This window comes from Numenius arquata, chromosome 8, assembly GCF_964106895.1.
Source record: "Numenius arquata chromosome 8, bNumArq3.hap1.1, whole genome shotgun sequence".
Classification (NCBI taxonomy): Eukaryota; Metazoa; Chordata; class Aves; order Charadriiformes; family Scolopacidae; genus Numenius; species Numenius arquata.
Genome location: NC_133583.1, coordinates 56,449,903 through 56,461,515, shown reverse-complemented (window position 1 = coordinate 56,461,515; position 11,613 = coordinate 56,449,903). Strand labels below are relative to the sequence as shown.

The following is an 11,613-nucleotide window of genomic DNA, read 5'->3' as shown; positions in this document are numbered from 1 at the left end:
TACAGAAAAAGCCATACATAAAGATGCCCAGCAAGGACAGTAGATGGGCTGTCCTCCTGCCCCAGCACCGCCTGCATTGCCTACCCTGGCCCTTAACCCTTGACATGCTGCCTGAGGAGAGAAAGAACATGTCCTAAAACTTGAGAAGGCATCCGGGTTGTAGCTGCTCTCTGTCGGGGAGGATGGTTGTTTGCTTTCCGTGTCCCCTAAGTGTTGGATAATAGCCCTGGTTCATTAAATTGAACCTCTTCTCAAATAAACAGCCGTTTCTTTTTGTCAGGACTCTCGCAGGTGCCCAAGGGGTGTCCCCAGGTGTACAAGGGGCTTTGGTGGGGGTGCTCCCCTGCGGGGCAAGGGACAGAGCCAAGGGCCTGCCCTGGGGATGGCAGCCCCGTGGCACTCAGCCCAGGCACCCCAGCCCCTTCCTCCTCTTTCAGACCAAGATGCTTTTTCTCCAAGATACCTTTGAGAGAGGAAAGAGAGAGTCCACTCTTTACCTTCCGAGACCGCTGTGTTTCCCAACTACACCTGGAAATACAGGCTTTCTGCACACCTTTGTGTTTTTTCCATTTGTTCCCAGTTTATCCCGTGTGGGGGTTTCCCAGGCTGTGACAGATGACGTTGCATTATCATTCCCGTCTCATTTTTTTACGTAAATCAAATCGTAGACCTTACGCAAAGGAAGTGGAGTTTGAGTTACTCAAAATAAGCAGCGTGCACTGGAACGATGGCTCCGAGTCACATGTTGGGAGGACGCGTGGGTTCCCCTCACACCAGTGAGGTTTGTCTCCAGTTCCCAAAGGCCTGGAATTAATCCAGTGTGGCTGCAGCTTTTATGTTAACTTCATCAGAGCAAGAGGTGATGAGAAAGCCATCTTTGTAACCCAAAATAGGGCTCTGGCTTTGAAGGCAGAGAGATGCAGGGAAGTTGTCCATTGTAGGTCCAAGGCAAGGTCTCAATTCCCATCCAAACTGAGCTTTGGCCGCCGTAAGCCGCCGTGGAGTGGAGGTTCTTCTGCGCAACGTGGGGGTGATAAAATCAGGAGTTGCTTTCTCTGGTTGCTCACCCTGCTTTGGCCCTAGCTAGGAACACGGAGAAAATATTTACCTTGAGTATCGCATACCCTGAAAACCTCACTTATATACCTCTTGCTTTAAACGTTGTGCCTTTCTGAGATTTTGCTAAAAATCCACCCGGCCTTTTTTTTGCAAAGGCCCGAGGTAAAACTTCCCGCCGGCGTCGGAGAAGCGACGCCTTTCCGCGCGAAAGCCGGGAGCTGTTCCTTTAAACGCAACCCCAATATGTCTGGGTATTTCAGCACATATGGGCCCCCGCCGTTAAACCTTACCCAGCTGGTCCGGCCGTTCTGCCGCGAAGCCTCGCGTCTTTGTTCCCGGCGGAAAGGGAGGGTGGTGAGAGACGGAGCAAGCTGTGAGTGCTGCGGGTTGCAATCCTGCAAAGGCAGAGCGGGAGGAGGTGACAAGAGGGTCTTTGCGAGACGTTCTCCATGGGGGAGACGATGTCCTTGGAAGTATGAACTTGAGGGGGGGCCTTTAAACCGCCCCTGGGCACTTTGTTCTCTCTTTTCTGCCCTTCTCTCCCTTCCCCCTCCCGCCTTTTGTCATTTCTCAGGCTGGCTCTCGCACCGGTCCCCTCATCCCAACCCGTCCCCCCGTGGGGACAGCCCCTTTCAGAGGCTTGTGTGGCATCCCTGCAAAGGCAGGGACATGGGATGGAAAGGCTTTTGGGCAGGATTTTCCCTGCCGAGGGAAGAGGAGAGGTTTCCTTCCCTTTGGACGGAAATGGTGGCGATGCTGTGGATTATTCGGGGGTCTGTGGAGCCGGAGGTGCGTTGCAGTGCCGGTGGCCGATGCCAGGCCAGGGACTCGGACCCTGCCTCTCTGCTGGGCCGGGGGGGTGCCGGCAGGATGCTCTGGGAAGCTCCCCACCCCTGCAGCGCTGTGCCAGGGAGAGGGGCTTCGCTTGGCTTCCGTTCTTCCTCACGTGCAAGCCTAAATACCTTCTTAATTTCATCTCATTATTTCCTGCCTAAATAATTCCCGTTTCTCCTGGGGACCGTGTTTAAACCTTTGATCTCCTCTGAAGTCTCACAGTCCCGATCACATCCTTTCTATTTAAATGAATCAAATGCCTTTTTAACTCGTGATTTATAAATTCACCCGCAGAGGAATAGAGGCAGCCCCCGACATGGCACACCTTGAAATCACCCACCGTGTCTCTGGCCAGAGCTGGAGCAACCTGGGCTGATCCAGAAGAACTCCGGCCACTCCTCCATGCAGAAGGACCTGCCTGGTTCCTCTGCCCGCTCCCAGCTGGGGAATGGCCATCCCTGGGTCAGGGGAGGGTGAATGTGCCGGCGGATGATGGATGCCGTCTCCCGGGAGTGGGGCTCAGCTGCTGTGCTCCACAGCCCTGGCCCCTCATCTCCTGGGGGTATCGCCGATGCACAGCATGAAGCGGGACTGCAGAGAGCAGCTGGAGGGATGGAGAAGACCTGCCTCGTAGGGACCAGTGTCCTGGACACTCCGTGCCGGGATGTGCCTCGGTGCTGAGGCCAGCAGTGGAAGGGCTGGAGGACAGTGGGTGTTGCTGGAGATGGATGCGGTGAAGATGAACGTGTTGCTCCATCGTGCAGTGACGGAGAAGCCGGGAGCACGTTGTCTCCAAGCCCAGGGGATCGTGGCCAGGAGGGTTGAGCGCTTCCAGCAGAGCTGGGGCTGTGGTATGGAGATACCCAGTCTGTGGTGCCAGACCTCTCCTGCCTCTTTGCTGGGGGTACTGGCCCCCCGTGCGTTGTGCAAGGCATGGGGACAGACCTTGTCTCCAAGCCCATTAGAGAAGTGACTAATTAAGCTCTGCAGAGTCCCTGGGAGGTCAGTAGGACACGTCCCAGCATCGCAGCCATCTCCCAGAGCCTGTATTGGAGCGGGAGCTTTGTCCTGCTCCCATGGGGCAAGGATGGCTGCCTTGTGTCTCCTCGTTCAAACATGCACTTACTCCTGGTGCTCATGGGGTGACGTGGTGCTCAACACCCCAGGACAGACACCCCGATGTCCCCCGCTTCAGGACAAAGAGCTTCTGGCTGGGATACCCCAATGCTCCCACCAGCCCTCAGCTTGGCTCCAGCGAGGCCAGGTAGTGGGGAGAGAGCCTGTACAAATATTATTGTTGTTATTATTACCCATAAATATATGCAGGCACTTAATGACCTTGGCATGGAGCATTTCCTGGGGATTAATGACCAGTTGGTGTTAATGGTCCTTAGCTGCACCTTGGGCCATCAGCTCCTCCCAGCCCATCATTAATCCACAGGAAATGTCTCAGGCATTGATCCTCATTGCTTAATTAATAAATGCAACTTGTCTCCCCACCTGAGATTTACAGATACTCTCTGCTTCTTTCCCCACTGCTTTGAAGGTGACTTTTTTAGCACAGGTCCCTCACGCCGGGAGGCCCTCGTGGGTTTTTATTTCCTGGCATTCATCTGGATGTGGGTTATGGTAGCAGGAAAGTCCTTTCTCTCCTGGGCGGGAGGGAAGGAACTGAGATGCTGCTGGGTTTGGGGTTTCTCCAGCTACAGTGGCACAGCACGAGGAGCACACCTTTCCCACCGAAAGCAAAGGCTTGATTACCTTCAGCCGATTGCATCCAAGAGCCTGGGTGAGAAGGAGCGTGAGCCGGCGTGGAATAACATGGTAATTCCCCAAGGCCTTAGCAGGTTCTATAATAATCGATGGGTTTTTTGCCCGTGAGTCACAATTCATCTCTAATCTTCCTCGGGGGAGGTGGGATTTGCTATCTTTAGTGCTCGCGACTGCCGCTTTACCGGGCTGAGCATCCCGCTGAGCCCGGGCACTCGCTGCGGGGATGCTGACCCGGCAGCCGGCGTGGAGACGCGGCTGCGTTTAAATCCCCTTCCCTGTTTCTCTAGCCTTTACCACCGCTTGGCTTTGTGCAGTGGGTGCCGCAGTATAAATCACGTTAATTCCTGAGGTGCTTTTCCTCGGTAAGTCTGAAATTCCCATTTTGGTTCGCTGGCTTGCCTGGTGAACTAAATTATTTTCATAGCCCCTTAAGGGCATATTGTCAGCCCAGACTTACTGCCATTATACACCATATCTGAAACATTAATATCTCTTCTAAATATAGTGTATTGACAAGGTATCTGGTATAGTGTAAATCCTTGGGACATTTGATCCAGATCATTAAAACTGAGTGAAGGAAGGGAGGAATAGATCAAGTTACCTTGCTGCTCTTAATTCAAACAAGCGATGAATTATTCATTCTGCTATTAATTCTACAGCCCTCCCGCTTTTTATTTATTTCTCTCTTTATTTATTTTTTTTTTTTCCCTCCCAGATAGACAGCTCCGAAAGGATGCTCGGGCACCGGTGAGGGGAGATTTGTGCCAGAGGATGGGGTGCGCGGGGGCGGGCTGCCTGGCAGTGCTGGCCGTGCTGTGCGGGGCTCTCGGGGATGCTCCCAGCAGAGGTAAGAGCCCTATCCCAGCTCCCAGTGGGGACCCTGGGGCTGGAGGGGGCTGTTTGTGGGTGCTGTAGTGGCTCTAGGGTGCGAGTGGGTCCCAGCTCTCAGCCCATGTGGGGAGAGGGGCTCGCTCAGGCCAGGGGATGCCCGACTTGGCCTGGGGAAAGGAGCTGGGGTCTGCGGTCACGGGACACTGCTCCGTGCTTGATGTTCTGCTTATTTTACTGCCTATTTTGAGTAGGGGTTGTCCTGTTGTTTTGTCCAGGTGCTCTGCTGGTGCCTTTGTTAACTTGTGGAGTTGCACATGCCTATATAAATATATATATATACACACACACACATATACATATATACGTGATGTATGTATGTATGTGTGTGTTGCTGTGCATGTAATAAACCCCTCACCTTACCTGGATAAAACACCTCCCCTGGGATGCAGGGCAGTGTTAGCAGACAACACCGTAATTTGGGGGGTAGGGTGAGCCAGGTCAGCCCAGTAATTAAGCCAATGAGCCATACCCCACCCCAAAACCAGTAGGGCCTTTCTCACAAAAGGGCTGCGTCAGAAATCAAAATCCACCCCATCCCTGGTGCGGGTGCTCCCCCGCTGCCTGCACCCACCTGGGCTTCCCGGAGCACCCCGAGGCTCCCAGCCCTTAGTCCATCAGTCTGCTTGCCCTGCGGCTACTCGCCTCCACTTGTATGTATATTTATTTCAATAACATTATTCCTTTAGTACCAGCCCCACATTGCTTTATTGCCTATCCCCCGTAATTAGCAAGGCGATTTTAGATCTGGCCAGCTTTGCTGCCTGTGCAAACACACAGGCGTACGCACCAACCCCCTTACCCATTTGCCGTGGTGCTGCATCACACGTATCCACAGGAACCATCCCCCCCCCCCCCCTCGCCGGGAGGTCACCGCACCAGCGAGCCTGATGAAAAGCAATGCTCGCTGGCTGACTATTGATTCGCAATATACTTGGCCCAGATTGATGGCAGCGAGCGCCCAGCCTTGCTTGGGAACCCGCACATGTCCGTCCACCCCCTCCCCCGAGGCTACACAGGGGCTGCATCCCTCCCAGATGTGATGTATGTGCCCGCTACATCAGCCTCTTCACCCCAACCCTAATCAGACCCAGGGGCAGGTGGCAGCCGCCCCTCTCCCCCCTCCTCCACCTTGTTTTATAATAACCATGCCTCAGTATAAAGATTTCAGTAGAAAATCGATCCCTACATGCATAACTCACTGTTAAGCGCATCGAACCCTTCACCCTTTCTTGTCCCAGCTTGAATTCACCGATATCGCCGTTATCTGGAGGGAAAATTGTCAGCAGGAGGCAAAAAGCCAAAGGGCTGGGCAGCCGGGGCACCAGCAAGCCTGGAACCACTGAGCCTTTAGAACTCACTCTCTTACTCATGGTGGTGGGATGGAGTCGGTGCTGTGCACCCAGTCTCCATCCTTTTGGGCTTCCCCTGGAACGGGGACATCACATCCACCTCTGTGTCCCCCAGGCATCAAATGCGGGGGGGTGCTCTCGGCACCCTCCGGCAATTTCTCCAGCCCCAACTTCCCGGGGCCGTACCCCTACGAGACGGAGTGCACGTGGCTGATCGTGGTGGCCGAGGGCTCCTCCGTCCTGCTCTCCTTCAGTCACTTCGAGCTGGAGTACCACGCTGCCTGTGCCTACGACTACCTCCAGGTCTACAATGGGGCCGCCCGGGACCGGGGCAACCTCCTGGGCACCTTCTGTGGCCGCAGCCCCCCGCCACCCTTCTCCTCTGCCTGGCACGTCATGGCCGTCGTCTTCCGCTCCGACCGCCACGTGGCCAAACGTGGCTTTGCCGCTGCCTACCGGAAAGGTAGTGGGGAGGGGTGGTGGTGGTGGAGCATCCATCCATCCCTCCATCCTCCCCCACCATCCTCATCACCCGTGCCTCCCCACAGATGCCTGCGGCGGGACGCTGACAGGGTTGTCTGGGGAGATCACCAGCCCCCGCTACCCCGAGAGCTACCCCAACGATGTCGAGTGCCGCTGGAGAATCGGGGGGACCGGTGGCGGTGGCCCCCTCACCCTGGTGTTTGCCGACTTCCAGATGGAGGGGGGCCAGGGCTGCAGCTTTGACTACGTGGCTCTTTTTGATGGCCCCACCGCTGCCTCCCCCCGCCTGGGACGCTACTGCGGCAACACCCGCCCACCCCGCACCATCTCCTCCACCCCCTACCTCCTCATCCTCTTCAAGTCAGACTTCAACATCGGCGGCAGGGGCTTCAAGGCCCATTTCTACTCAGGTGCGGGGGTCTCGGGGGAGGTGGGAAGGGCGTGGGGACAGGTCCCCAAGGTGGTGGTGGGGATGCTCTCCCTCCTGTGGCAGCAAGAGGAGATGATAGCGGAGTGGAGCCCTTTGGGGAGGACTCATGAGATGGTGGTGTGAAGTGTAATCAGCCACACAACACAAATGGCTTTGTTGTGGCTCTCCCGGGCCCCAGGCTGTCTTTCTCTTGAGCAAGAGCCACCCTTCTCCCTTGCTCATGCCATTCCCTGGGGATACGGGTTTTCCCTGTCTGCCCTTGTAGGACATTGTTCACCTTGGGTATTGCCATCCCCCAAAACTGATGGGTGTCCATCAGCCAAAGTCAAGGCTAGGGAGCAGTGAGGTGGTGGGCAGAGCATGCTTTAGCAATGAAACAAGTGATCGCTCAGCCACCGGCTTGTCTGCACCTAGGTTTGCTTTCATTTTTTTCCTTTCCCCTTTTTTCCTGAGCAGGCGAGTGCCAGGAGGTGTTCACCGCAATAAAAGGGAATTTCTCCAGCCCTCACTACCCCAACTTCTACCCCAACAACCTCAAGTGCCAGTGGAGCATCCAGCTGCCCCCAGGCTACCGGGTCAAGGTCTTCTTCTTGGACATGGAGCTGGAGGGCCGGAGCAGCCTGACGGGCAGCTGCGACTATGACCATCTGGCCGCCTTTGATGGTGGTGCTGAGAATGGGTCCCTGCTGGGGCGGTGGTGTGGGCGGGAGAACCCAGCACCTATCACCTCCCGCAGCAACCAGCTGCTGCTGGTCCTCCACACCGACCGCAACACGGCCAAGAGGGGCTTCTCCATCGCCTATGTGGGAGGTAAGGTCTCACTTGCCTGCTCCTCAATGCTTTGTTTCCATTGGGACATGGCTGAGACTGTGCAATTTCTGGAAGGACTGTGAAGATACCCATCTGCAGGAACAGAGCACCTGGCTCTTTAGGGATGGGGTGGAGAAGACATGGTGGGTGAACTCCAGCTCTTGCAGAGTGCGAGACGCACATGCTCCATGTCACGTTTAGTATTTCAGGAGATGCTTTCCAGCTTCTCCTCCCCGCGTCTCTGCCACTGCCATGCTGCTGCTCCTCTCTCAGGGCGTGAAGGTGAGAAAACCCAGGGGGGTTTTAGAAAACCAAAGCCCCAGGGGAAGTGACCAGCTCAAGCATCATAATCCTGTTCCCGGATTCCCTGCCGGCACACGGCTGAGCAGGCAGACATAAACCGCATCCTCTCCTCCACTGGCAATGGAGTGGCGGGACTCCCAGGGCACAGCATTCCCAAATGCGCGACCGACCAGTCCTGCCCAGCATCTCCCCACCACTGGCGTGCCCCGTGTCCCAGGTGCTCCTCATGTATTTGCCAACCTTTGCACCTCAAAAGTCGATTAATTTCATAGAATCATAGAATCATCCTGGTTGGAAGAGACCCTTGGGATCATTGAGTCCAACCATCTACCCTACACTACAAAGTTCTCCCCTATATCATATCCCCCAACACCACATCTAAACATCTCTTAAACGCATCCAGGGATGGTGACTCAACCACCTCCCTGGGCAGCCCATTCCAATGCCCGACCACTCTTTCTGTGAAAAATTCTTTCCTAATGTTCAGTCTAAACCTACCCTGTTGGAGCTTGAAGCCATTCCCTCTCGTTCTGTCATTAGTTACCTGTGCGAAGAGACCAGCACCAACCTCTCTACAGTGTCCTTTCAAGTAGTTGTAGAGAGTGATGGCGTTTGTTGTATTTCAAGATAATTATATTATGGCGTTTGTTGTATTTCAAAATAATTACATCTGAGCTGACCTGTGTGTCAGGGGTGATTCAGGCAGGGGCAGCCTCGCTGGCGGGCTGGAGCCAGACCAGGGATGCTGGACCAGCAGCACAGGAGCTGGGGGTGGCTGGCCCTGGGTTTACGAGCTTTTATCCCTCAGCAGCAAAATCGTTCTTCATTTCCAGGGTAGCAGAAAGGATATGGGGGCATGTGGCTCTAGGAGTAAGAGATAGGATGGAGTTTTGTCCTGAGCCTCTGCAGTCTCTGGAGGGAGAGAGGTCATACTGGACATCTAGTAGGGCTTTAGTGTGCACGGCAAGCCTGTCCCTGTCATTGCCCTGCTTATTTCTTACTGTTCTACAACAGTGTGTGGGGAGAGAAATCTTGGTCTCACAGTGTCTGGTCATGGAGAAACCCTATTCCCAACAGAGGAGCTTGCAGATGGACAGATGGGATGCTAGCTGAAGAGCTGGGGAAGCCCTGTCACGGAGAGGGACGTGACTTCTCCTGAGGCTCCTGCATCCCCCGGTTACACGCTGCCGGATGCGTGTTGGGGGAGGACAAAAGTTTGGGTATGAAACCAAGCCTCCCTCCGTAACGCTAAGGCTGCAGCTATGTTTGCCCGGCAATTTGGGCATCTGCTTGCAATTAGCAGCCTGCGTGGCACATCCAGCCACCAGCGCCCTGCCAGGAGAGCGGCTGCTCTCACCATCAGGCACCAGCCTTTCTGGCTTCCCTGGGAGCCCTCGGTGGCACAGGGGCACCTCAGCCTCCACATCCGCATCCGCAGCCCTTCAGCCGTGCAGACATTTGCCTTTCGGGCCCACAAAAGGGCATGGCTTGGTTTGGGCGTGTGATTTATGGCCTTCACGCCAGGAGAGAGGATCCATTTTTCCCTCCTCCTTCTCTTGATCTAATGCACTTCAGTTATTTGGTAAATCTTCTAATGGTTTTATAATGCACTAAGTGAAGCAAAGTGACACTATTTTCTCATATTGATTTTATTGCATCTTACCAGTTTAAGGCCAAGATTCAGAGGGAGCTGGAATAATTCAATAATTCATATTGCCCAAGTGGTTGGTTCAAGCTGAGAGAGGATTAACTTTAAAGAGGAGGGCATTTTTCTCCCTGCTTCTTTCCCTGCCTGGATGCTTTCTGCATCCAGAGGGGCCAAATACGGTGCCAGAAGGAGAGTGATGGAGCGGGGCTGGGTTCCCCATTGCCTCGCTCCTCTTCTCGGCATCATGGGCAGCCCAACAGCAGCTCCCTACGTGGACTGTTCATCAGCTTCCCATCAAAAATAGCATTCTGGGGGAGGTGGCGGGCTGATGATGCTTGGGACAGCATCCCCAGGAGGATGCCCCAAGGGCCGGGGACCCACCTCACCCTTCCCTGGGGACCATGTGGTAGCCATGCAGCTCCAAGGCAGACACGCGTGGAGGTCTCCTGAGATGCGTCTCCTCTATTTTGTCGCTGTAAGAGTGTCTCTTGCAGGAGTGTTGTAGGTGTAGGGGAGCTCTGTGCCCATGGCAAGCCATCAGCAAAGCTCTCATGGTCTAAGCCTGGGCAGCAGCTCAAATGTTTTGCTGGCTTTGTAATGATGGAGAGCAGCTGCTCGCACAGGTTACATCCTTCCGTGCCTACGGTAGTGACTGCATGATGCTGTTGCTCGTGATGGCACATAAGGAGAGCTGGGAAGGAGGATGAGGCTCAAGAGGGCTGGTGGTGGGGTCTCTCCCTGGGGCAGAAAGCAGAGCAGAGCCTGGAAACCAGCCGCATCTGACCTCAGCATGGGGCAGGGCTAAAATATTGATATATAAAATAATGCTTTCTGCATTTTGGGTGTACCTCCTTTTTCCCTGAAAACTCATCCCATGAGTCCTGTGGCAGCAACACCAGGTATTGCAAGACGATGGTAAACTCACGAGGCTGATGTCCCTGCTACTCCTGGCACTTTCTGTCACCTGCTTCGCATGTGATGGGGCCAGTGAGCTTTGAAAGCAGCCGTGGCTCCTGCACTGAGCTGCTGCAGCCGCTGCAGCCTGGGGAAATCACCTCCCGATGGACCTTCACGTGTACCAAGGTACAGTTTCTGTCCCAACAGTTGTGCCCATGAACGTCAGCTGCACCCGGACGGACTTCCACATCCAGATCCCCGTGCAGTCCCTGGCCCAGCTGGAAAGGAGTAGGATTTATCTGGGGACCCCCTCCTGTGCAGCCCAGGTGGTTGGCAGGAACTTTAAAATACACACTAGGTTCGACACCTGCGGCACCGAATCCCAGGTAAGCGGTTGGCAAACCTTCCTTTAAAGCAAGCTGAGTAGGTGGTTAGCCCCATGCTGGTCATACCAGCTGCAGAGAGGAGTTCCCAGTTCCTCCCCCATCTTCCCAGTAGATGCTGTTCTGATCCATGGGCAACTACCCTCCAAACTCTCGTGAAAAAGAGTCCCGACGAGCCACCACCTTTGTCTTGCAGAAACGTAACAACACATCCGTCATCGTCAGCACCCTCTACATCGATTTTTCAGCAGGCGACCAGGAGGACATCCACCAGTACGAGCTGCAGTGTGAGCCAAAGAGGAAGGAAGCCTCGGTGACCCTCATCGCCGGCCCCGACCCATCCAGGCTCAGCCAAGCAGAAAACCTGGTGGATGCCCAGCAGCGGGAGGGGGGAGCGACGGACGCTCGTGAAATCAAGAGCCAGGACACCAGCGACATCGTCTTCATCAGCATCTGCATCCTGGCCGGGCTCCTCATGGTCATCGCAGTGGTGGGGCTGGTGCTTCTGTAGGATGTTGCTCCCCACATCTCCAGGGCTTGCAATCCCAGCCCTGCCCAGGGTGGTAACGCACCCCGAAACCCACCCCTCACCCCAGGCTGAGCACTAACACAGCTGCTCGAACAGAGACACAGCTCCCAGGCCTCGAAACGGAGCCTGAACCCAACCACCACCTCCTCCCAGCGCCTGAAAAATCTGGGCAATAGGCAGCCATTTCCCTTCCCAATTTGTTTTCCTCTGTCTCAATCTGTCCA

The 11,613-nt window shown here is 55.1% G+C and overlaps 1 protein-coding gene across 1 annotated transcript; it reads left to right on the top strand.

Annotated features, from left to right (window-relative positions):
- The first annotated feature begins 4,437 nt into the window (after nt 1-4,437).
- On the top strand, nt 4,438-11,371 carry CDCP2 (CUB domain containing protein 2). The gene is made up of 6 exons (XM_074152547.1): nt 4,438-4,513; nt 6,022-6,369; nt 6,455-6,799; nt 7,276-7,629; nt 10,685-10,863; nt 11,057-11,371. The coding sequence occupies exons 1-6, from the start codon at nt 4,438-4,440 to the stop codon at nt 11,369-11,371; spliced, it is 1,617 nt and encodes a 538-aa protein (XP_074008648.1).
- The last annotated feature ends 242 nt before the right edge of the window (nt 11,372-11,613 follow it).

What these genes read in the sequence shown, in the direction of transcription:
- CDCP2 (XM_074152547.1), top strand. Translation starts at nt 4,438, where the DNA reads ATGGGGTGCGCGGGGGCGGGCTGCCTGGCAGTGCTGGCCGTGCTGTGC. An exon ending in CAAGGCCCATTTCTACTCAG is followed by an intron (nt 6,800 to 7,275) that starts GTGCGGGGGTCT and finishes TTTCCTGAGCAG; the next exon opens with GCGAGTGCCAGGAGGTGTTC. An exon ending in CTCCATCGCCTATGTGGGAG is followed by an intron (nt 7,630 to 10,684) that starts GTAAGGTCTCAC and finishes CTGTCCCAACAG; the next exon opens with TTGTGCCCATGAACGTCAGC.